Source organism: Myotis yumanensis, unplaced genomic scaffold (assembly GCF_028538775.1).
Source record: "Myotis yumanensis isolate MYYU_CA2020_CCGP unplaced genomic scaffold, mMyoYum1.0.hap1 SCAF_10, whole genome shotgun sequence".
NCBI lineage: Eukaryota > Metazoa > Chordata > Mammalia > Chiroptera > Vespertilionidae > Myotis > Myotis yumanensis.
In genome coordinates this window covers 54,662,110-54,686,671 of record NW_027223761.1, presented here as the reverse complement: position 1 = coordinate 54,686,671, position 24,562 = coordinate 54,662,110, and the positions used below count along the sequence as shown (strand labels likewise).

Here is a 24,562-nt window from a genome sequence, read left to right as displayed (position 1 = left end):
TGGATATGGACAACACTGTGGTGATTATGGGAGGTAGGGGATGGGTGAAGGTGAAGAAGGTATAGGAGGGATAAAAATGGTAATGGGGAAAAATAAACGGGGGGCGGGGTGGGTACAAGCAATAGACTGGGAGACATGGTTAGTCTTACTAAAATTAAAACCACAATGGAATACCACTTCACATTCACCAGAATGGCTATAATTTTTTTTAAAGACAAAGTAAGTGTTGTTGAAGATTGTAACCTCTATTTCTGGCAGGACTTTGTCTCTTAAGCACAGTGAAATTAAGGGAGATTTCGTCTGTCTTTTAAGTCTGCATTCTAACTCCCCGGCCTCTCTCAGCCTCAGAACTCAGCAAGTGTCGTTTAGAATGGTGGGTGCTGTGGTTGCACCACCCGGGTCACTCTTCTGCTCTGAAACATTCCTTACACCAGCTGTCAGGAGTATCAGCAGCTGAAGGTTCACAGGTGCATCCTCCCTCCCCGAGAATTACACTTGACTGAAGGAAAATGCTTCATCCAAGGTTACGCCCTCATCCCCAGGAGACAGCCTGCATCCAATGACTACTTGATTCAAGTCCAGAGGCCCAGCCTCAATTGGGGACATCTGTAAATGGCCATCCCAGTTTCAGAGCTCCCTGCAAGACTGGCTGAAGCCATTGCTGCAAAACTACATGTATCTCCACTCAACTTCTTCTGCTGCATGCTGGTCCTCCAGCTCTCTCACAGGCATTGCTGAGAGGACTCCCCAGTAAACCTCCAAATGCAAATCTCAGATTCAGTATCTTGTTTTCTGAAGAACTCAACTAGCAACATATGGAGGAAACAGGCCAAGCTTCTCAATGTTCCAGTCTGTTGCACCCACACACACACGACCACCAAAAGCCTTGCTGGGTTTCTCTTTCCCTCAGTAGAGACCCACTGCAAAGATCAAGCCTGTTTTTTAATCCCAGACCAGAATCAGTAAATGCTGCCAGCGACCAAAATGGCCACTTACTTCAGCTCCTTCCTCTGGAATTCCTATTCACCTAGTCTTGGTTGCTTTCACAGCTCCCACGTCTTTAAACATATGATTTAAAATTGTTATCCATATTTTTCTGGTTGTTAAAGGGTGGATGCTGGGCTTCCATGACCTACTTCATCCTATCTATAAATAGAAGTCTCTAAACATAGATTTTTAAATTCCAAATGCATGGATATTAACTTTTTTCCTAGCTTAATTGTAGTCAGAAAAGTGTTTGTATTATTCAGATATTTTTAAATTTACTGAAATTTTTATGTTTGTCTATTATAGTCAAATTCAATAAAATATTTCATGTACTTTGAAAAATATATGGATCTTCGCTGTTGGATGCAATGCCCCTTATGTGTTCATGGGATCAAGCTTGTTAATTGTTTTGTTCAAATCTTTATTCTTACAGATTTCTGAAAGGACAGTAAAATTTCCCACAACTGTGGTAAACTTATCAATTTTCCTTGTAGTTCTGACAATATTTGCTTTATATATTTTGGACCAATGTTGTTTGATGCATGAAGTTTGGAATTGTTATAACCTCCTGGTGAATTGAAACTTTAATGGTTTTCCTTATCTTTAGTAATGCCTTTGCTTCTACTTTTACTAATTGACACAACTATACCATCTTACTTAAATTAAGTCTCTCTCCTGAATTTCATTATTTATTTTGATGCTTAAGCTCTTATACCAGCTGGTGAATGGTGAACAATGACAAATTATTTCTCCTGCAGAACTGTTTTCAGACAGAATGAATATATGTTTAAACTAACATTAAACATATCACCATTTTAGCAATCCTATATAATAAAAGCCTAATATGCTAAGTGTTCAGTTGGCCATTCAACCAATCAAAGCATAATATGCTAATGATATGCTAAGGCTGCTCAACCACTCACTATGACGTGCACTGACCATCAAGGCAGACACTCCGACCGGTAGGTTAGCTTGCTGCTTGGATCCAGCCAATTGGGACTGAGTGAAACAGGCTAGACATGCCCTGGAGCCCTCCCTCCTGCAACCCCTCCCTGGCTGGCCAATTTCCCTGTCTCTCCCCGGCCCCAATCGTGCACAGGTGGGGTCCCACAGCCTGGCCTGCGCCCTCTCTCAATCCGGGACCCCTCAGGAGATGTTGGAGAGCCAGTTTCGGCCCAATCCTTCAGGGCAGGCTGAGGGACCCCAATGGTGTATGAATTTGTGCACCAGGCATCTAGTTATATAATAAAATAAAGTATCAAGTACGCAAATATTATCTTAACACAGTTCAAAAAGCATGTAAAATGTCTAATCAATTCATTGGTAGAAACCCACTTTTTTGGTTAGGAAGACAAGGAAAAATATCACACTTCAAATAAAAATAATAATTAATAAACAGCTTCTAACAGATATGGCAAAGAACAAGATTTTCAGAAATTTTATAATTAAAATTGTTTTAGCTACAAAGCATCTCTACCCTTTAAAAATGTTTATTAAGCCCTGGCCAGTGTTGCTCAGTTGGTTGACCATTGTCCTGTACACCAAAAGGTTGCCAGTTCAGTTCCCCGTCGGGCTGAGCTGATTGGTGCTTCTCTCTCTCTCTCTCTCTCTCTCTCTCTCCTCTTTCTCTCCCTTCCTCTCTTTCTAAAAATCAATAAAGACAATTATTTTTAAATTTACCAATATGAATTGCTAGACACAGTCAGGCATGTAGAAAATATTTATTATGACTAAATTACTCATTACATATGAAGGAAAGATACCGTGTTTTACACAAAGTCACAGAGGGGGTGGCGGGGCTGAGTCAGCGGAACCCTCACAGCCAGAATAAAGCTGGGTGCCATCCCCCCTCCAATGGCAGCAGGGTTCTATGGGCCTGGGAGGAAGACAGGAGGGGAGATCCTGTCTTTGTGAATTCGGTAAGCGGTTAAAAAGCAAGCTACCTGAAAGCACTGAAACCGCACAATACAATTTTTCAGACATTAAAAAAAAAGAACTTTGACCAGGAAGTGCAGGTCCAAACTCTGAGTTTCACACAAACAGCCCGGAGCCCTGCAGGAGCTTCTTCAGCGGCCACTGGTGGCTGTGGCCCCCGTTGGAGGTGCTGCGCTGGCACTGTTTGCAGCGCTGGTACTTGTCACACTGGTCCAGGAGGAAGAGCTTGTCCGGGGCCCTGAGGAGAGGGGAGGAAAGGCAGCCATCAGCAGGTGTCCCCAGAGTCCTTGCTGGGGGCCTCGCTAGGAAGCTAGGGCAGTGGAAGGGATACAAAAGGAAAGTCACCCCTGGTCCCTGCCCTCCCGGAGCGTACCACCCACCTGTCATCTCCCACCTGCTTTGGCTTTGTTTTCTCTTTCAAACCAACCAGTTCCTTCTTCCTGCCTGCTGCCTGCTGGAGTCCCTGCCCACACCTGGCCTAGGTCTTCGGGACACAGGTCTGCTCTGCCATGCCCTTGGAGCAGCTGTGTTCTCCTGCTACTCAAGGTCATTTCTGTGTCTCCTCTATCCTTGGTCACCATGTTGGCCAAGCATGCTTCCAAAATCCAACTCAAATCCCCCTGTGCTTACTCTCACTGCCTTAATCTGCTTGCCCCCAACACTGAGAAAATGGCTTGAAATCTCCAACTCCCCTTTTACTTCCTCTTCCAACCAATCAAACCACCCCACTTCCACTTGGGAACCTATTTTCCATGTCATCCCTCATACTTTCCTTGTCACAAAATATGGGTTTTGCACATTACAAAGACAGGCCCAAAAAAATGCCTTAAAAGAAAATCTAAAATGAAAAGGAGAGTTACAGATCAAGATCCATTATGACAAATTTTGCCCATGATAACAATTAGTTGATAATTCGCAATTTAAAATGTTATTTGGGTATGTTCAACTTTTTATAGCATTTGATTGTATAGGCTTGACCTGTTTTTTCAAGTTTTTAGCATTCTATGAAGTCATACCTTACATTTGTAAAGTGTTTTAATTTTTAAGAGGAGTACTTCTCCACCTCCTTATTTGAACCCCAAAACTCTTGGGTTAGTAACACCAGGGAGGTGTTTACTTCCCCATCTCACAAATAAGAACATATTAGCTGCCTCTGCAAAGTGAGAGCTAAATTTTCAAAACCAAGCTTGATTCCCTAACTCTAGAATGTAAAAAGGTAGCTGCAGAGAGGAACAGGGATACAATGATACATTCCAAGAAGATGTTTTTGGTTGGTTCCATACTGGGTTTCTCATTTTTCCAGTTGCCAATCTTGCCCACAACCCCTTGACTCTGCTCTTTGATGACCATTCTGTAAGCCTTGGGTGTGTTCCAATGGAAACTCAGTCTCCTTATTTCCAACTAGTTATTTCCAAAGATAATTCCCACCCTTCTCCCTCCATGCCTCCCCACCCTCCACAAAAAAAGAAAATAGAGCCACCCTGTACAGAGGCAAAGATTAGGGCAGAGATGGCAACTACATAACACATAGCACAATATTCTCCAATCCCATATTCACAGCAGACGTTTCTAATTCATTGAAGCTATTTTTCTCACTGAACCCAGAATTCTTTTCCCCATAAAGTTCACTAGGCAGCCACTACTGATCAACTGGAGTTGGCTCTTGAAATCTATTGGCCATCCCACAATTAGAGGAAAGTAAACGAGTAGTAGAAGGGATTTTCTTTGCAAACCCAGAACTTCTGGTTCCAGTCAGGTATTACCGCTCAAAATCCTTCTGCTCCCAGTCCCGCTGCCTCTTCATCTCAGCACTCCGCTTCCAGTCCTCCTGTAAGCTTTGGTTCATCTTGTTCACTCTCTCTAGCTCAGCATCTCTATCCGCCAAGTGCCTGGGGAGAGCAGAATAGTCTGATTCTGTTCACAATATCAGGGAAAGCATATACACCAACCTCATGAGCCCCATTCCTTTTATGGTAAATTAAACAAAAACCTTCTGTTTTGTTTCTTTGAAATGTACCGAAAGATATAAACACTGTACAAAAATACCACAGTGAAACTCCTACCTCTCAAATAATGTATGGGTTTAGGACCTTTCATCTTCAATCCTATTTAAGTTAGCAGGATTGAAACCGTTTTCCAATTAGCAAATTCAGCCTTGAAAGCTATTAATTTCCTTTGAGGCTAATTTTTAAAATATATTTTTAGTATTGGTAGTATTACAGATATCTCCCATTCCTCCTCCTTTACTCCCCTGCCTCCCAGCCCCTACCCACTCCCCCAGATCTTCACTACCCTATTGCCCAAGTCCATGGGCTATGCATATCTATATATATAAGAGGCTAATATGCTAAGTGTCCAACTGTCCAACCAGTCGCTATGATGCACACTGACCACCAGGGGACAGATGCTCAATGCAGGAGCTGCGAGCTGCAGTGTTTCTCAGGTGATACACCCTGGAACCAGAGAGGAGGGAGCCTGATTCCTCACTGCACGATTCCATCTTTGCTGTGGGTTATGTTGTTGCTGGGGCACTATTGGCCCCGAATCTGGTTTACTGCACACTTGTGTTTGTGTTCTACACCCTGTACCACAGCAACTTTGCAGAGTGCCCTCTCACACTCCAGGACCCCTCAGGGAATGTCGGAGAGCCGGTTTCGGCCCGATTCCTGCAGGCCAGGCCGAGGGACCCCACCTGCTGGAGGGACCCCGCTCATTCTGTAGATGCTGGGGAGGGACCACGGGAGGTTGGCTCCATGGTGTGTCTGGTCCATCTTGCCCAGTCCTGCCCCGCCGGCCACCTTCTAACTAATTTCCTTTCAATGTGCACAAATCTGTGCACCGGGTCACTAGTAAGTATATAAATTCCTTGGTTTATCTCTTTTCGTCCCCCCCAATTTGAGGCTAATTTAACTGCTCTGAAGAATCATCTCAAATGGATTTCCAATACTTTATGCTTCTTTCCCTTTATTCCAGCCTCTCAGATGTCAGTAATCAGCCTCCCAGTTGCTGCAGGCATTTTACAAGACAAAGTAGCCAGGTGTGCAAAAGAGAAAAGAGACAGAAGTGACTAGGCAAAAGAAAATGAGATCGAGACAATATCTAACATTGTAAAGAAGGTAAAACACACAAAAAAGGAGTGTTTGATGAAGGTCATATTTTCAAAGTGACTGCTGTATAATGTCTCCTTCAAGAACAATGTTCCAATATTCCTAATGTTAAGTGCTTCTATGACTGGTCTCCAAATGCATAGTCATTGCTTGTCATGAATCACCTTAGACAAAATTCTTTATATGTGCCTATTTCTTGCCCAGCTCAAACTCTTACCATCAACTCTCAATAAAGTCTAGAAGAGACTTCACTCTGGTATGTGACAATTGATTTAGCCAGCTCTGAAGGGCTTTCTTATAGATAGCAACCACCACTAGGTGTCAGGACCCACCAATAAAAAGCAATACAGTGGGGCCTTGACTTAGGAGTGTCCCAACTAACGAGTTTTTCAAGATACTAGCAGTCTCTCGGCCTATTTTTTGCTTTGAGTTGCGAGCTAAAATTTGGGTTATGAGCCGGCTTCAGATACTCCACCGTTAGTTTGCTGAACGCCACAACATCAGCCCAGCATCACGTGTCTCACTCGTTCACTTTTTGATTTGATATACGAGTAATTTGAGTTAAGAGCTCCGTCACGGAACGAATTAAACTCGTAAGTCAAGGCCCCACTGTAATGTGCTATGCTCATTCACTTCTAAGAGCATTTTCCTCTAACAAGCATAGCAGTCATTATAAAGATTAAATGAAATAATACACAGAAAGTATCAATGCCTATCACATAATGGGAGCTCAATGACTGAATGGTACCTATTATACATAATTTATTAACCTTTTTTTCTTTTTATAGTTTTTTTCATTGTAGTCAAAAACACATAACATAAAATTGAGCATCTTGGCCACTTCTAAGTGTACAGATATATGATGTTAAGTATATTAACATCATTGTATAATCAATATCCAGATCTCTTTTCACCTAGTAAAGATGAAAGTCTAAACTCATTAAACTACTCCCCATTTCTCCCTCCCTCTGGCCCCTGGCAACCGCCTTCTACTTTGTTCCGTAATCTGACTTCTCTGAATACCATACACTGAAATCATATAGTATTTGTCTTTTTGTGACTGACTTACTTCACTTCTCATAATGCCCTCAAGGTTTACCATATTGTAGCATGTGTCAGAATTTCCTTCCTTTCTAAAGCTGTATAATATTCCATTGTATGTATATACCACATTTTGTTTATCTACTCATCTGTGGGTGAACATTTGGATTGCTTCCATTGCTCAGCTATTGTGAATAATGCTGACATCAGCATGAGTGTGCAAATATCTCTTCAAGATCTTGTGTTCAGCCCTGGCTGGTGTGGCTCAGTGGATGGAGTGTCAACCCATGAAGCAAGAGGTTACTGGTTCAATTCCCAGTCAGGGCACATGCCCGGGTTACAGGCTCAGTCCCCCGTAGGGAGCGTGCAGGAGGCAGCTGATCAATGATTCTCTCTCATCATTGATGTTTCTATTTCTCTCCTCTCTGAAGTCACAAAAATGTGTTTTAAAAAAATAAAACACATTTTAAATCTCACCTTCCTACCTTGCCATCTTTACTCACTGGAGTAGAGAATCACTGTATCTCAGGTTCACATAAGTAAATATTCAATAAGTCATGAACTATCTCTTATCTTGGAAAGGCAAAATACAATTAAATGCTAAATGACCTCTATTTCAAACAGAGCAAATGATGATAGCTGGTGGTTGAATAAAGCTCACCACACACATTTCGCAGAATATGGAAACCATTTGTTAATGAGCAGCTATCTCATTGTGGTTTTCATTTGCATTTCCCTTATAACTAATGATGATGAGCAACTTTTCATATGCTTTATGGCCATTTTTATATTATCCTTGAAAATATAGATTAAAAAGTCAGTTTAATTTAAATGCCTAGAAAGTAAGAGAATGAAGTAGGGTTAGAGGGGAGGCAACAAGACTGCTGGTGGAAGCGAACTAGGGTACCTTTCTAGAAAACAAACTGTCAGCACCTGGTAATATTTAAAATGTTCCATATGCTTGATCTAGCAACTTCAGTTTTAGGAATTTATCCAATAGAAATTTTTTAAAAATATAAATTATATGTAAAACCAGTATATATTTAAAATGTTTAATGCAGCCCTGGCCGGTGCTCAGTAGCATCAGCCTGTGGACTAAAGGGTCTTGGGTTCAATTCCCAGTCAAGGGCACGTACCTCAGTTGCAGGTTCAATCCCCAGCCTGGTTGGGAACCATGTGGGAGGCAACCAATCGATGTCTCTCTCTTACATTGATGTTTCTCTCTCTCTTTCTCCCCCTTCTCCCTCTTTTCCACTCTCTCTAAAAATCAATGGAAAAAATATCCTCATGTGAGGATTTTTTTAAAAATGTTTATTGCAAATTTGTTACAGCAAAATATCTGGAAACAAAGTGAATGTTCATTAATGGCACAGAAGTTAAATTATAGTAATCCATATTATTAAATTAGAAGAATGAACTTTATATATATGTACTGACATAACTGTAAATTAATGACACATTAGAAGGTTCAAGAAAGGTTGGGCAGTAATGTATAAGAGCTCATAGGTCTTATTTTCATTTACAAAAATGAAGGGGAAAATAAATGTGCATTGTTCTAATATATTTGTAAAGAATAGGAGAAAATATAAAAGTTTACATATTAACCTTGACACTGACTACTTGATCAGGGGAGATTATTCATTTTTATTTTAATCTCTCCACCAATAAACATTTAATCAGCATAAATTGTTACATTTCTTTAAAAACAAAAACAGAAAAGATTTTTTTAAAGTAAAACAATACTTTAGCAGACCTGTTTGGATTGCACAGGTTAAAGCTATTCCCTCTGAAAGAAAATGACCTTCTATTTGCCACACAAAGACCTGAGATCACATCCTGAGGTGGCCCGGAGGGCGAGGAGTTAGGAAAGATGAGAGAAGTAGGAGAATCTGGAATAACCACTAAAGGATATAGAACCGGAAAACAAGGGTCCGGTTTACACAGAAAACGGGTCTATGACTTTGTGGTCATAGAGATAATCAAATACAGACCACAGTTCGTATTTGTTCGGAGCCTTGCAGTTTCCAACAGCCTCCACACACATAATCTCACAGACCGGACAGGAGGGCAAGTGGGGTTGTCCTTTTGCAGGAGGAAAGGGGCTCAAAGACCTCACCTGCGGTTTGGCTCACGTCATACAGCTTTTCCTCCTAAATCCAAGTTTAGGAGACCAGCCAGAGCGGCCGAGGGCTAGCAGCAGAGGAGGAAGCTGCAATAACCTCTACAACAGATGCAAAGGGCCGGAGCTGGCTGGGACAGCAGCATGGGAGGGCGGAGCCACCATGGGACAGCAGGCGGCTGTTTGCTACAAAACAGAACCTCTTTACAAGAATCACAACCACCCTGGAGGAAGATGCTGGTATTATCCCTGACAACCGATAAGGAACCCAATGCCCTCAGAGGTGTGTAACATGCCCAATATGCCACCAGTAAAATGGCAGAGCCACATCGATCAATCAGAATGGACTGGAAGTGGTCTTTCATGGGGGGTGGAGGAGGGGAACCCCAGGGAGGGGCTGGACAGCCTGAGCAGCAGGGGTGCACTTGTGGGGTTTGAGGCAACAGCTAGTTTTCAAGAAGTATAAGACTAGTTCAATATTTTAGCAAATATAGACATACAAATATATATTGCCCTGGGAAGATGCAAGACTATCCCACATGTGACTTGGCTCTAAAAGCCAAGCATTTAACTACTCCTACCTCTCTCTCCTAATAACACAACCCCGCCCTTATCACAATATACTCCTTCTTCAACCTGCTGTTCTACTCATATTTTCATGTGTGCACCTCCCTGGTGTAGAACATTAACACTTCTTCGCACCATCCCACTGACCATTTATAAAATGTTAATAAAGTAACTTTTTTATTTTTTAAGTACAACCGCCTTCTAAAAAGAGGAGATTCCTTTGAAGAAAAGTCCTTTGGGAACTCCTGAGCACTTTGATGATTTCATAAAACTCCCCACTGGCAGGGTGCCTAAATCAGGGCTTTTAAAGAACTAGGTGTCTGGTGTTTGAATGTAAAGGTACTTGCATTGCTATGGCATGAAGTCCTCTTCTGCCTACCCTGTCACCCTCACCACCCCCTCCCCAGCAATCATCAGTACAGCTACTACACGCACAGTTCTTTGAAGGAAGGGGTTTATCAGAGGTTGAGAAAGGGCCCGAGTTTCATGCCTGAGTCTATTTGAGCACAACAGCACATTTGTGGCTCCCATTGTATTTCCAATGGCAGTGCTGATGTGGACAAGTCTTTCAAGAAGTTGTACTGGAAAGGGAAGGAAAAATATGAAGAGGTAACTGGAGAGAGAAATAGGATCAAGAGAGTTTAGAGTGTTTTTTTAAAATTTGATAACTTTTCTTTATAGGGTGAATTTTGGGGATGAAGCATGCAATAAACTTAGAACAATATTTTGCACATAGTATCTCCTCAGTGTGATCACTATTCTTACTGCTTTTCTGCTGTTGTATGAGAAAGAGAGAGAGAGAGAAAGGAAGATAGGGGAGAGGAAGTAGGGAGGAGGAAGACGAAGAATGATCTGGGGTCTCCTACTGTTGCTGTGTCTTCTGCAGCATCAGCAAATCCCGCTTTTGGTTCACCAGATGGTTCAGGATGGCTTTCCTCTTGTGGCTAGCAGCTGCCTCCTGCTGCTGTCTCATGCAATTCTGTTCTCGCTTTCGCGTTTCTACCATCAGCTCAGCCTCATCCCTGCCAAAGATGGGCTCAAAAGAGTCGGGCTCAGATATAGGCAGCTGGGGGAATCTGTTCTTTATCTGAAACAGGGACACACATAATGCAGATTACAGTTACACCAGGGAATAAACTTCATGCACGAGGCTTCAGCACAGTAGTAACACACCAATTCCTTCAGGAAGGAATGGGGGCCCCAAAACCACCAAATGGATAACACATAGGGGATTCATGACATCACAGTATTTAGACATATTTTAGAATGCTACGGAAGCACTGTACAATCCTTAAATTAATAACTGTTCCCCTACCTGTGCATCCAAAGCCCTCTTGTAACACTCCTTTTCTTCCATCTTATCTTGTATATATTTGGCTCGTTGGGCAGCAAGTCTGGCAGTTAAGAATAAGGGAAGGTGGGGGCAAAGTTTGTTACTGAGTATTTAGTAATACAGATTAGCATCATCAAAACATGTCTAATAACTATTAGGAACAAGAGCCTGGTGTGTAAAAAGTGAGCGTTCCTTTAAGGAGCATTCATTTTAAGGAAGAAAACAGTCATTCAAATCCATAGCCTAGTGGACAATGTCTTGGACAGACAGGACAGGGTAATAAGCAGATGCCGATCATATTATACAAATGCACTACTACGGGGGCAGGCAGTGCTCCTCACCCCGTACATTTAAAAAATCTAGATAGGAAAGCAAAAAGTGTCTCTATAATCTATAAAATGATTCATCATAAGATTCCTTTCTAAGAAAAGTGATCTTGCCTGGCCTACATGGCCCAGTGGTTGAACCAGGAGGTTACAGTTTGATTCCCGGTCAGGGCACATGCCTGGGTTTCAGGCTCAACCCCCAGTAGGGGTTGTGCAGGAGGCAACCGACCAATGATTGTTGTTTCTATCTTTCTCTCCCTCTCTTTTCCTCTCTGAAAACAATAAAAATATATTTTTTAAAAATTCCGGCTCTGTTTTCCTGAGCGCATCTAGCTAGACTCACTCCTCTGTGAGTTGCACTTGTTCTAGGCGTTCCATCAACTCTTTGTTTTCTCTTTGCTTTATTTCCTTTTCCCGTCTAGTATTAATTTGTTTTAGGAGACCTTGGATATGTTCCTCTTGCTTTAAAGCCTTTATCTCAGGACTGAATGGCCGTTTATCAAATAGGAAGGATCTCTAGAATGAAAGAGAAGCAGTTTATTTATTCTAGAATACCAAAGAGCAACAAAGAATAAAGGTAATAATTCAGAAAGCTAAAATAAATCAGGAAGTAGTTATTAATTTATAATGTTTATAAATCCTCAACACATTGGCCAGCTAGTGTTGAGGTAACGCACAGAATAATACGAATATACTCAAGGATAAATCTAGCAGCACAGACCAAAGCCCAGTGTCTGAGATAAAACAGGACTTCATGGAGTAGGTCCAGAGCTGGTGCATACAACACAGAGAAGGAAATAAGAAGGAATTCTGAGAATGCAGAAGCATGAGCAAGGACAGTGAAGAGGTGAACTGCAGGAATCAGGAGAACTGCACCCTTGCTCTGGGCCTGGCTGTTCTAAACACTAATGATTCAACAGTGACCAAGAACTGAGACCCACAAACCACCCTGCTCTCATTGAGCCGGCACCCTGGAGCAGGAGACAGACAGTGAATCAGTAGACAATACAAAGATCATTTACAGTTGTGGTAAGTGCTATGAAGCCCTTATCATGGCAAGTGGCTGAATGGGAATAGGATTAAATTGGTTGGTTATTAGGGAACGCTTTTCGGTGGAGATGAGGAGACCCGTGTCCCATACAGTAGGAACAGCGAATGCAAAGACACTATGAAGACGAGCTAGGCATGTTTAATAAGCAAAAAAAAAGTCCATGTGGCAGAGGCATAGTGAGCAAGGGAAAATAGAAGTAGATGAGCTCAAAGAACAGGGTAGGACCTGACAGGTCAAGGTAAGTTTAAATTTTATTTTAATTTAATGGGAAGCCATTAGATATGTTTTGATTAATCATTCTGAGAGGCTGCTGTGTGGACAATAGATTGTAGAAAGGCAAGCCTAGTTAGGGAGGGTGTTGCAGAAGTTCGGCCTTATAATGTGGCTTGGACTAGGGTGGTAACATTGAAGATGGAGAGATGCTAGATCAGTGATGGCGAACCTTTTGAGCTCAGCGTGTCAGCATTTTGAAAAACCCTAACTTAACTCTGGTGCCGTGTCATATACAGAAATTTTTTGATATTTGCAACCATAGTAAAACAAAGACTTATATTTTTGATATTTATTTTATACATTTAAATGCCATTTAACAAAGAAAAATCAACCAAAAAAATGAGTTCGCGTGTCACCTCTGACACGCGTATCATAGGTTCGCCATCACTGTGCTAGATCCATGTTGGAAGTAAAGGCAACTGGACTTGCAGATGGTTGGGTGTGGGAGACAGAGAAGGAGGAATCTGGAATCTGGGTGTGCAACTGTCTGCCTGGTGATGCCACTTACTAAAATGGGAAAGCTGAGAGAACAGGATGAGAAAGGGAATCAAAAATTTTGTTTTGGTCTTTCTAAGTATAAGATGTCTACAGACATATCAAATAGGAGATACTAAGTGGGCAGTAATACATATAATGCGCAACTTATATCTAAGGGGACAGAAAGAACATGCCTAAGTCTCAAAAGCACTGTGCTCTACCTCCTTCCCTCCCCGCCATCCCTGCCTGGAAGGTTCTTCTTCCATTCAGGTCTTTTCCTAACTCTTATAGGCCAGGAGGTCTTCCCAGATCTCTGGTCTGGGTTAAGTGACTCTCCTCTTTGCCCACATAGTGTCATATTCTAAGATTATCATAGCATTTGGCATACCACACTCTTGACTCTTTAAATCTGTCTCTCCCACTATCTTCTTCAGACCTCTTTCAAAGGGAACCTTGTCTTATTCATCTTTGCATTCTTAGCCACCAGCAAAGTGGTAAGCACATAGAAATGCATTAATAAATGTTTGACAATGGACAAAAAATATGTATTTTATTAGATTGATGTCTAGAGGGTCAGCCTACCACTTAGATAGTGAGTGAAAGGAGAAAGATTCAGGCAGAAATAGAGGTAGACATATAATGATTGAAAATATTAAAATCAGCGACAAAGCAGGTGGCTCACCTCCATTTGAAGCAGGGCTTCTCAAACTTTAATGCACCCACAGATCACCTAAGGATCTTATTCAAATGTAGATTCCCATTCTGGAGGCCTAGGGTGGGATCCTAGATTCTGCATTTCTAGCAAGCCCTCAGGTAACGCTGGTTCTCCTTTTCAATCAGCTATTCCTGGGGCAGGACTTTAGTAAACTGTCCCCTGTGACCCACCCCAGCTCCTGGTTGACAATTTCTATCATTAATAAGCACTGTAGCGACAAATAAGGACTGTATGCTGAATGTGAACACTGTGGAGGCACAGCCCACTTTTCACATCTGCCAGTTAGAAACCAGCACAACCTGCAATACGGTGTGAAAGAAAAAGTGGCCATAAACTAAACCTGACATGCTCAGGGGAGCCACCTGGCAGGTCTTACAGACTCGGTGACCAAAAGTAACCACACAGGATGCTCTGACTATAAATTTCCACCTGGGCAGGTCATCTAGCAGGTGGTCATATCCCAGGCCTATAGCTTCCTTAGCAAAGGTCACCCTTTACCTTGTGAACTCTATTGTTCTTATGCATCTAGGAAATGTCAGAGTAATTTTCTTTTCCTATTCTTCAAAGGCACAACCAACAGCACAAGACCATCAAACCCCACATTGCTGTCGTGTTCCCCACACACCATCTCTATGTGCTGTGCTAATTATTAACTCTCCTTTACCCACAAATCTAAGAAGTATGTGTTTTTCTCTTTTGCTTTTTTATCTAATCCCAGAAATTTCCCCACTTTGCTTTTCTTTCCTGTCCCCTTAATTTACTACCAATGGATTTCATGTAACTTTCTTTAGGTTCTCTCTCCTTTGATTCTAAAGTGTAAAATAAGCTACAAAATTGCAATTCTCCGGAGCATTTTCTCAATCCTTTCAGATTTTGCTCCTGGGCATAGCCTCAAATTTTTGACTCAAATAAACTCTTATGAAACTTTTCTATAGGCCGAACATTCTTTGTTGACAACAGAACCCAAAATTCACAGAGGGGGCAGGTATTCACAATAGAAATTCTAAAAAGACCCTTACATAAAATCCAGGTTTCTCGTTCTTGTGGATTCGCACAGCTTCAGCAACTCCAAGATTATAGGCAGCATTTTTTTGATTCTGTTCTCTATTAGCCAGACTTCTCATCTTCAGAGGAGGGAAAAAACACATTAAAATATAGCCTTTAAAAAATTAATTCAACTACATTAAAATAATCCACCCAAGCCCGGCCCATGTGGTTCAGTGGTTAAACATCAACCTATGAACCAGAAGGTCACCATTTGATTCCTAGCCATGGGCACATGCCCAGGTTGCAGGTTCGATCCCCAATGTGGGGTGTACAGGAGGCAGCAATCAATGATTCTTTCTCATCATTGATATTTCTCTCTCTCTCTCCCTCTCCCATCTTCTCTGAAATCAATAAAAATATATATATAAATAATAATAATAATAATCCAACCAAGGTAGGAACCTGCCTTTTGGAGGCAATGGTTGGGGAAAGTTTTTATTCCCTGTTCTTGGGCTTCAGGCAACACCTCTATAGGGTACATAAGAAGGAATGGAAGGTTCCTTACCTTATATCACAAATGCAGGAAAGGGTCAATTATTGGTGACCACAGACCAGTTATTGACAGTGCACCTGCACAGGTGCCATTCTGTCTTTGCTTCTTGACATAGGCCATGAATTTGAAGGAAGCATTGACCAGGATTATGTTTTACCAGAAATGAACAATAAAGCCATTATAAGTCCAGGAATTCCACCTTTAAAACTCAGGCCTTATGAGGGAAGGGGTAGAAATCAGCTGCTTGAATATTCATCCCAGTGTTCTTTATTATTAGTGAACACTTGGACACAAACCTAAGTTGCAGTCCTGCAGTACGTAAGTGATTAAATGTGTTCCATTACAGGCATGTGATAGGACATTTTAAATGCCTTTTTATAATCATGGTCTACTGTCCCATGTTAAGCACTCTTTCGTCAAGGCATTGAATTACCTGGTGCTTGAAGAAAGTATCTTGATCTTTCAACATTTGATACTGCTGTATGAGTCGCTCCTCTTCTATATCTCTCCTCCTCCTCTCCTCACCGTAGTACAATGGGGAATTTTGTTGTGCTCGTTGCAAACATACGTAACACAACTCCTGCAATACCAAGTTTTAGGACAAATTAAGTTTACCTTTTACTTTTTTGCCTTCACAAGCTCTCCAAAGGTTAGGTGTATCAAAAAGCAGACGTTATAAAAGGATATGTTAATGATAATTAGCAAAATGAGATTTGCAGAGTGGGCCCCACAAATATTCAAGAGGATTTACTCAACTCTCATTTAATAGCAACTGAAAATTAGTAAGAGGTTTCCCAGCCCTATTTCTAACTAGTTGATTGACTGGTAGATAGATTGATGACAGTCCAATTTGGAGTCCTGACTACTGGAGCCATATCCACATGTTAAAGAGTGATTCCCGGAACTCTCACTGAGAAACAGAAGTCAGAAGAAAGTTCTGACTGAGTTTTGTTTGAAACTCTGTACCTGTCCTGCCTTATTATGATCGTGGCAAGCACTGGCTGGAGGAGTTTTAGGTTTCATTTCATTGTCACTTTTCCAACACCTTGAAGATGATAAGCTATAAAAACAACGCAACATTAATCCATGTTTAACACAGTGCAACATCGAGAGCAATGATAATTTTAGAGGAAAGTGTAAATATAAAAGACAGAGTAAATATCTCAGTGGTTTTCTTTAAAGCATCTGTATCTATAGAGGTTAAGAGCCTATGCTTTGTGTCAGATAAATGTGGACTTGACCAGATTTTTTGCTTACAAGCTGACTAGCATTAGCCAAGCTGGGTAGTCTTATAAAATCTCAGTTACCAATTCTGCAAATGAGGATAAAAGTTATTCATTCTACAAAAAATGTATTGAGTGCTTACTGTGTACATTGTTCTCGGCATGGAAGATGCAGTGAAGAAAACACACACACAAGATCCCTGTGGAATTAACATTCTGATGGGGACAGGCAGATAGCAAATAAACAAGAAAAATAAGTGAACTATATAGTATTTTAATGTTTATTTAGAGAGAGAGAGGAAGGGAGGGAGAGAGCAAAACATCGATTTGTTGTACCACTTATATTCATTGGTTGATTCTTATATGTGCCCAGACTGAGGATCGCACCCGAAATCTTGGCATATTGGGACAACACTCAAATCAATTGAACTACCTGACCAGGGCAACTATATAGTGTTTTTTTATGGTGATAAGTGCCACATTGTGCTGGAAGAATGGAGTATTAAACCATAACTAGAATGGCCTGGAAAGTTCTCACCAAGGAGACAATTGAGTAAATACCTGAAGGAAATGAGGAAAAAATAATGTGTGTCTCAGTGGTTGAGCATCAACCTATGAACTGGGAAGTCACGGTTTGATTACCAGTCGGGGTACATGCTTGGGTTGTGGGCTCGACCCCCCATAGGGGCATGCGGGTGAGGGGGGGGGAGAGAAGGCAGCCGATTGGCAATTCTCTCTCATCATTGATGTTTCTACCTCTCTCCTTCTCCTTTCCTCTCTGAAATCAATATATGTGTATGCATGTATACATACACACACACACACACACACACACACACACATATATATTTGTCATCCTTGTGCAGGGGCCATGTTAATCTTCTCTGGATCATTCCAATTTTAGTATATGTGCTGTTGAAGCGAGCACTAAAAATATATTTTTTAAAAGTAATACAGATATCTCATGAAGAGGGCATTCTAGGCAGAGCAAATGCATGCAAAGTCCTTGTAGTGGGAGCATGCCTGTGTTCAGTGCAGCTATAGGAAGGTCAGAGATCAGGCAGGACTCACAGGCCATAGTAATGCCTTTGGCTTTTGCCCTGGGTGAGAATGGGAAGCCACTAAGGATACAATGTCCAGTATTAGCAAGGCTGTAGAGAAGACAGCAGTCCCTCATGTTATTGCTACTAGGAAGGCAATTGGGTACAATCTTTTTGAGGATAATTAGTAAGTGCAACAAAGGCATAAAAAAATGGTCTCTTTCCTTCTCTCTGAAATTTCACTTTAAAGTTTTTATCCTCAGGTGTGTGCAAGGAATTATGTGTAATTATATTTATCACAACATCATTTAAAAAATTGAAACTTGTCTAAATTATCCAATAAGAGATTGGTTAAACAAAAGGTTTAATCAATGAGATGATGTGCAATCATTTGTTCAAGTTTTGTAATATTTAAAGCCATAGAGATCCTCACCACTTACTGTTAAGTATAACAAAGGTTCAGACAATCTCAGTTTTATTTAAAATATGTGTATATGTTGCAAATATAAATATATGTATATATTAGATATGAGTTAAAATGAAGAATACACTGGGATTATTGGTAATTTTTATATCTCTTTTCTCATTCTTTCAAAATTTTTGTGATAAGAATGTATTATTTTAGTAATCAGTACATAAAACATTTGTTGGTCAATTTCTATAGGAAACCTTCACTAACAATTACTTTCCCCTCTTGTAGCCTTTGTACCTTCTTTTGTTACTTTCATCACATGCATTATTGCTTTAGTGTCAGTCCTCCTACAAGACTATATGTTTTATTAAAGCAGGTTTATGTCTTTTATATGTCGTATAGCTCTGTATATTCAGTGTCTAAAAACTTCCTAGCACAGGATGGTGCTCAATGTGTTGGATTGAACTAAATTATCAAGTCCTAGACATTTAACTCTCAATTATATTTAATAACAGTGAAGTTATCCAAAACAAGCATGCTTAGAGTTTTGAACAGGACTTTAGTAACCCAAAAAGTATACATTGCACTCGTAACAGCTGATACAGTAATAAATTGAAAGTTGACAGCACAGTACAAGGCACATAAAAGTACTCAATAAATACTTGCACATGGTTGACTGATTTGTGGTCTTGAAAAGTATCCTACTCAAAGGGAGAAGAAAGTAGAAATTTTTTGACATAACATAACAAGAAAAAGACACAGCCATCATAACTTGCAATACATTCACTCAAAGAACATAATTATTGAGTGTCAGCATGTATGGCAAAACTGCTTTCCAATTTGGTCTCACTATAAAACTGTGTCACGTCATAATATCCAAGCACTCAGAAAACAAAAAGGGAAGTTTTCCCAAATCCACAAGAAAAGTTAGATGTTCCCCCTCTGTGCTATTTTGTTTCCACCTGTGTCATAGCATTTTACCTACTGAATTTTTGTTCTATGTATATCTGTCTTCCCCACTAGATCGTGAGCTCTGATTGTCCCTACTATCCCTGTCACCTAGTACATAAACTGTACTCAAGAATACTGGATGAAGGAATGAATGAACACTTACTTAAACTCCCTACATCAAGAAATTACTCAAAACTATATTTAGCCTGGTCAGTGTGGCTCAGTGATTGAGCATAGACCCATGAACCAGGAGGTCACAGTTCGATTCCTGGTCAGGGCCCATGCCTGGGTTGTGGCCTGGATCCCCCAGTAGGGGGAGTGCAGGAGGCAGCTAATCAATGATTCTCTCTCATCTATAGTTCTCTCTCTCCCTCTCCCTTCCTCTCTGAAATCAATAAACAAAACAAAAACCATAAAAAACACACAACTATGTTTAGTAAAGTGTAACAGAAAAAATACCAATGCATTACCTTTCAGAGCTCATATTCTTCTCCCTATCCCCACTCTGCTCAAACTTGTTTGGCAAGTTGAAGCCTTTCGCTTTGCCAGAGTAGAAAGCTTTTCTGTCTGGACATTTCTTGGGTGATAAGATATCTGTAGAATAAATGAAAGTAAGTGTCCTTTCAACTTTAAATAGGTGGTTTGTACTTAACACAAATTTTTAAACTCATAATTTTACCAGGGAAAATTTTCACATGAGATATATTTTCTTACCTTTAAATTATTGTCCCTTGCCCTAGTGTGGTTTAAAAATACAGGCTAAGGCAAAAGTAGGTTTATAGTTGTAAGTGAAACAGAGTTTATTTTTGTATTATTAACTATTGTCTTATTTTCCATATGAACAACTATAAACCTACTTTTTTCCCACCTTGTATATATTTTTGCTTTCATCATCATTGATGTTACTATCTCACTCTCACTCTCCTTTCCTCTCTGAAATCAATAAGAATATTTTCTTTAAGAAAGAAAAGGAAGGACATTCAAGGCAGGAGGAAAAAAAGTGAACAAATGCATGAAGTCAGGGAAGGGAGGGTAAGACATGTTAGAAGAACATGAATAGACAATTTTGCTCAAAGAAGGAATCTGTAGGGAGCAGTGACATATGAGGCTAAGAATATGAAACATGTGAATTTTAGACTAAAAGTCTATATGTAATCCCATAGGCCACATTACAAAACCAACATGTCCAAGCCAATGTTTACTCATTGATATGTTTTGTTTGGTCCAATCATCCTTTTTTGTATCAATGTCAAGTAGCTGTCAATATTTAAAGTCAATCGATTTCAGGATCTCTCCTTCTCTTAAAATATCAGAAAATTTGATACCACTTGGCTCACATTTACACAAATCAACAATCTGATAGAGGAACAGTCCTCTATAGTCTGGCAACCCCTGGGGATCCCTAAGCCCCTTTAGAAAAGTCTTTGAAGTTTTCTAGTTTTCTTTCATATGCTTCAACCAAAACAATGTTATCACAACAGATTAAATGAAGACCCAGATATGAGAATCCACTATCTTCTATAAGCCAGGTATCAAAGATATACACGTACCATTTTTCATAAAAATTATTATTTATGCTAACATGTCTCCTTATCATATTATAACCATCCCACTTTATACATGTGTGTTACCTGCCCAGACCCTGTAGGCATCTGAGTTATTTTTTTCACATTTTTTTCTGTATTGATTAAGGTATTACATATGGATCCTTATCTCCCCATTGCCTCCCCCCCCCCCCCACCCGCCCCACTCATGCCCTCATCCCCCCTGGTGTCTGTGTCCATTGGTTAGGCTTATAAGCATTCATACAAGTCATCTGAGTTTTGACCTCTTTAAGCAATGGGGAGCCAGCAAAGAGATCACAGTCTAAGTACCTAAGAGTTATAAAAGTAGTAAACTAAGATATAGATTCTAGGAATTGGTGTTTGAGAGAAGAATACAGTGATTATTCGTGAATCTAACTTTATTTGCTTTGGGTAAAGGAGTTCTAAGCAATATGGGTGATCTCATTAAGCAGTAAAGAGTGACAGATTATACCATTGGCGTACCTCTGACATCTTCTACTTTGTCTGTCCAGTTGTTTAACTTGTACTTCCTTGGTTTATACTTCTCACCTTCTTCCACAATGGTCTCCATAGGTGGTTTGTTCTCCATCTCCTTGAGCTCAATCCTAGGAACGAGCCAAGATGTTTGTCCTTCTGGACCTGAATAGGTGACTGTGTGAACTCTCAATCTGAGAAGCAACCCAGCTAGCTTGCTGATTCTGTCATAAGCCCATGACTCTCAAGGGGGTGAGTGATTTGCTTTGCTGAGTACAAACTGACTCACACTCTTTGAGGCTAAGTCTGGGAGCTGACCAAAACCTTCCAATTCTATACTGAGGACTCAAAAGCTGGTCTTATAGAAAATGCTTTGAAGGCCTGAATTTAAGTTTTTATTTTGGTTTTAGTTTGAATTTGTCTGTCTTTTCTAGTTCTGTAACCAGATGCCATAGGGATGCTCCAATAAAAGCTTGAAGGCAAGGGTTCAGGGCCTGGTAGGCAGAGTATGCCCAGAAATAACCATCATATCCCTTATTCTTTCTCCTCCCCACTTCTCCATCCTTTCCTCAGGCAAAACAGAGGGACTTGCAATGGCACAATGGGAGAAGGGGTCTGTTCAGTTCCTGTGTGTAATTGCAGATTTTCTTTGGTCTCAGGTACAGAGTGTTGGATTAAAATTTGGGTGTCGGGGGTAAGGAACTTCCAGTAAAATCAGGGGCCGAACATCAAGTCAGTAAAACACCTGCAATTGTTTTGAGTATTTGAGTCCTTGTGTCCATTTCTAGAATTTCTAATTTTCCTTGCCTCGCTGCAATTATTTCCCTCCTGGAAAATATGTCCAAGGGGACACCCAAATTTGCCTTCCAAAATATAATCATAAAATTATTTTGAACCCATTGATTGATTTTTAATGAGTAAGGCAACATGGTGCAATGGGAAGACCACTGGAACAGTCAGGAGTCATAGTTTTATTCCTGGCGTGGCCCCTAATTAGTTGTGTGGCCATCTTATCTGGAAGATGATGGGGTTGGACCAACTATTCTCTAGGGCCTGTTCTGACCTTCACACCGATTTTGCTGAGATGTGTGTCATACAGTCCTTCCAAGAGGAAGCTGTTCCAAACCAACACACAGAAGATGCCCCAGATTCAACAAGTCATAAGAAAATAATATTCTTGGGAGCTGGCTGTTATTCCCCAAACTTCCTCCACCTGAAATGCATAGTAGTTTATGGCACAGAAATTAAGAACATGATTAAGAGCACACGAGTGAGTGGTAACCAAAATGGAAATAAAACCCAAGTCTCTTACTTACTTCAGTGTTCTCAGCATTGAACCATGTTGCTATACTTGTTTAAAAAAATTAAAACTAGGATAGAGGGGGACAATGGAAAAAAGGGGGGACATCTGTAATACTTTCAATAATAAAGATTAATTTAAAATTAAAATTTTGCACCCTTATAAAATAGATAAAATTATAATACATATATGAAAGGGTTGTAGTGAAGATTAAGTACATTAATATTTAGAAAGTGCTTAATAGTACCTGGAATCCAGTAAGGGCTTCATAGATGATGTCTTACTCATTGTCATCATCATGATTTTAATCATTGTCAGCAGCAGCCACCAGTAACACTGGGGTAAGGCTATTACTAAAAGGAGCATGAGCTACAAAAGGTTGAGAAACACTGCCCAGTTAGGTCAACAGAGCAGCAAGGATTGCTGGTGCCCGGAGGAGCTTGTGGACCAAAACACTCACCTTGGAAATGCAAGCACATTGTTAGGCAGCTTCCTGAAGGACTCTCTGCTAGACAACACTGAGTCCACAGTGCCAGGCCTCTGCAAGACAGGGCAGAGAGGGCTTACACCTGAGTTATGGTCCAGGACACAGACAAAGCAAAGCTACAGGGCATCTCAGAGGCAAGGCTACTATGATCATCTTTATTATTGTTTTTATTTAGTACTCGAAGTCTAGAGCTTAAAATCCAATGAGGAAGGATCTCAGTTATCAAAATTGTCTTCCTGGGTAATCACAAAACAATGTCACACAACAGTCCCAATGATGCTGCCTTTTCTCAAACCACTTCCTCTTTGGAAATGGCCTTTGGAATTGACAGCTTCTTTGACCCATCTTTAAGAGCATAGCCGACTTATTGAAACTGTCAGGAAAATGAGCAAACTGATGAATTCACTCTTGAGCCAGGTCATTCTAAAATCGAGCTCTGGATTTTATTTATTTTTTTAAAAATATATTTTATTGATTTTTTTACAGAGAGAAAGGGAGAGGGACAGAGAGTCAGAAACATCAATGAGAGAGAAACATTGATCAGCTGCCTCCTGCACACCCCCCACTGGGGATATGCCCGCAACCAAGGTACATGCCCTTGACCGGAATCGAACCTGGGACCCTTTAGTCCCCAGGCCAACGCTCTATCCATTGAGCCAAACCAGTCAGGGTGAGCTCTGGATTTTAAATGAAGGGTTTGGATTCAGGTGGACTCATATTCAAATCCCTACACTGCTAACCACTATGTAGCCTTTAGACCACAGGTATCTGTGGATAATAATAGGGTCTAATTTATAGGATTTTTATGGGCACTTTATGAAAGTGGCCAGCACATAGTAAGCACACAAGAAACAGCAGCTATTATAATTATCAGTACATTATAAAAGCATCACATTATCACATATACTAATATAGAATAATATATGCAATTATTTTCTTTGGATTAATGATATAGCTCACAAAAGGCTCCAAAGGGAATTCCCAGGAAAAGGTTTTAAAAATGTTTTGAGCAAAAGCAGCATCCCTGACCTGAAGCAAGCAGACAGCTGCTTCCCAGGGGAATTATGGGCAGGAAAACACTCAGGTTAAGCAAGGAACATTTTCGGGTGGGGGAGAGGGGATCTTGCCACTTTACAGCAATTTCCCAAAGTGTGTTTTAGAGATGTTAACAAGTATTGGATTAACCTAAAGTTCCATGATTAAATATGTTCAGACAGGTAAAGCGGCTTCTTTCTGTCCAGACTTCTCAGCTCCTTCACCATGCTCTGTCCTTGAGGATGATACAGGCAGCAGTTCCCCATCTGCGATGGCCTCCAAACCCTTTTCTCTGACATCTCTCAGGACTAGTTCTTTTAGAAAATGTCCCTTAAAAATCGTGTCTTAGCGTGCAGCAGGCCAATTACAACATTATCCCCCCTTTGAAAACATCTATCGAAACCACAAAGTTCTGCAGAATCCCTGAAGGTTCAAGATGGGCCAGTGCTTTGGCCTTGCTTCTGATTTTGCAGACCTTGCCTCACATTTTTGTGGAAAAGAGAGGGTTACAGCTGTATATGTTTCCACTTTCCACCCACAGGCCCAGCATCCCTCTTAACAATCCTGTATGGAAGCCAGATTGTGGGAAAGACACTAAAGACAC

General features: G+C 40.7%; 1 protein-coding gene and 1 non-coding gene across 2 annotated transcripts in view; both read right to left on the bottom strand.

The window, feature by feature from the left end:
- Nucleotides 1-2,710: 2,710 nt before the first annotated feature.
- The window catches only part of CCDC81 (coiled-coil domain containing 81), a 30,933-nt gene continuing 9,081 nt past the window's right edge, over nt 2,711-24,562 (bottom strand). Inside the window, exons 5-15 of the mRNA XM_070425815.1 lie at nt 22,897-22,976; nt 21,146-21,267; nt 19,568-19,691; nt 16,438-16,531; nt 15,905-16,051; nt 14,951-15,055; nt 11,759-11,931; nt 11,072-11,150; nt 10,623-10,843; nt 4,686-4,811; nt 2,711-3,160 (exon numbers count right to left, since the gene is read on the bottom strand). Of these exons, the coding sequence (XP_070281916.1) occupies nt 3,019-3,160; nt 4,686-4,811; nt 10,623-10,843; nt 11,072-11,150; nt 11,759-11,931; nt 14,951-15,055; nt 15,905-16,051; nt 16,438-16,531; nt 19,568-19,691; nt 21,146-21,267; nt 22,897-22,976 (1,413 nt within the window). The 3' untranslated portion in view covers nt 2,711-3,018. The remainder of the gene's footprint in view (nt 3,161-4,685; nt 4,812-10,622; nt 10,844-11,071; nt 11,151-11,758; nt 11,932-14,950; nt 15,056-15,904; nt 16,052-16,437; nt 16,532-19,567; nt 19,692-21,145; nt 21,268-22,896; nt 22,977-24,562) is intronic.
- On the bottom strand, nt 17,516-17,622 carry LOC139019203 (U6 spliceosomal RNA). The gene has a single exon (XR_011473081.1). It is a non-coding gene; the product is annotated as a U6 spliceosomal RNA (small nuclear RNA).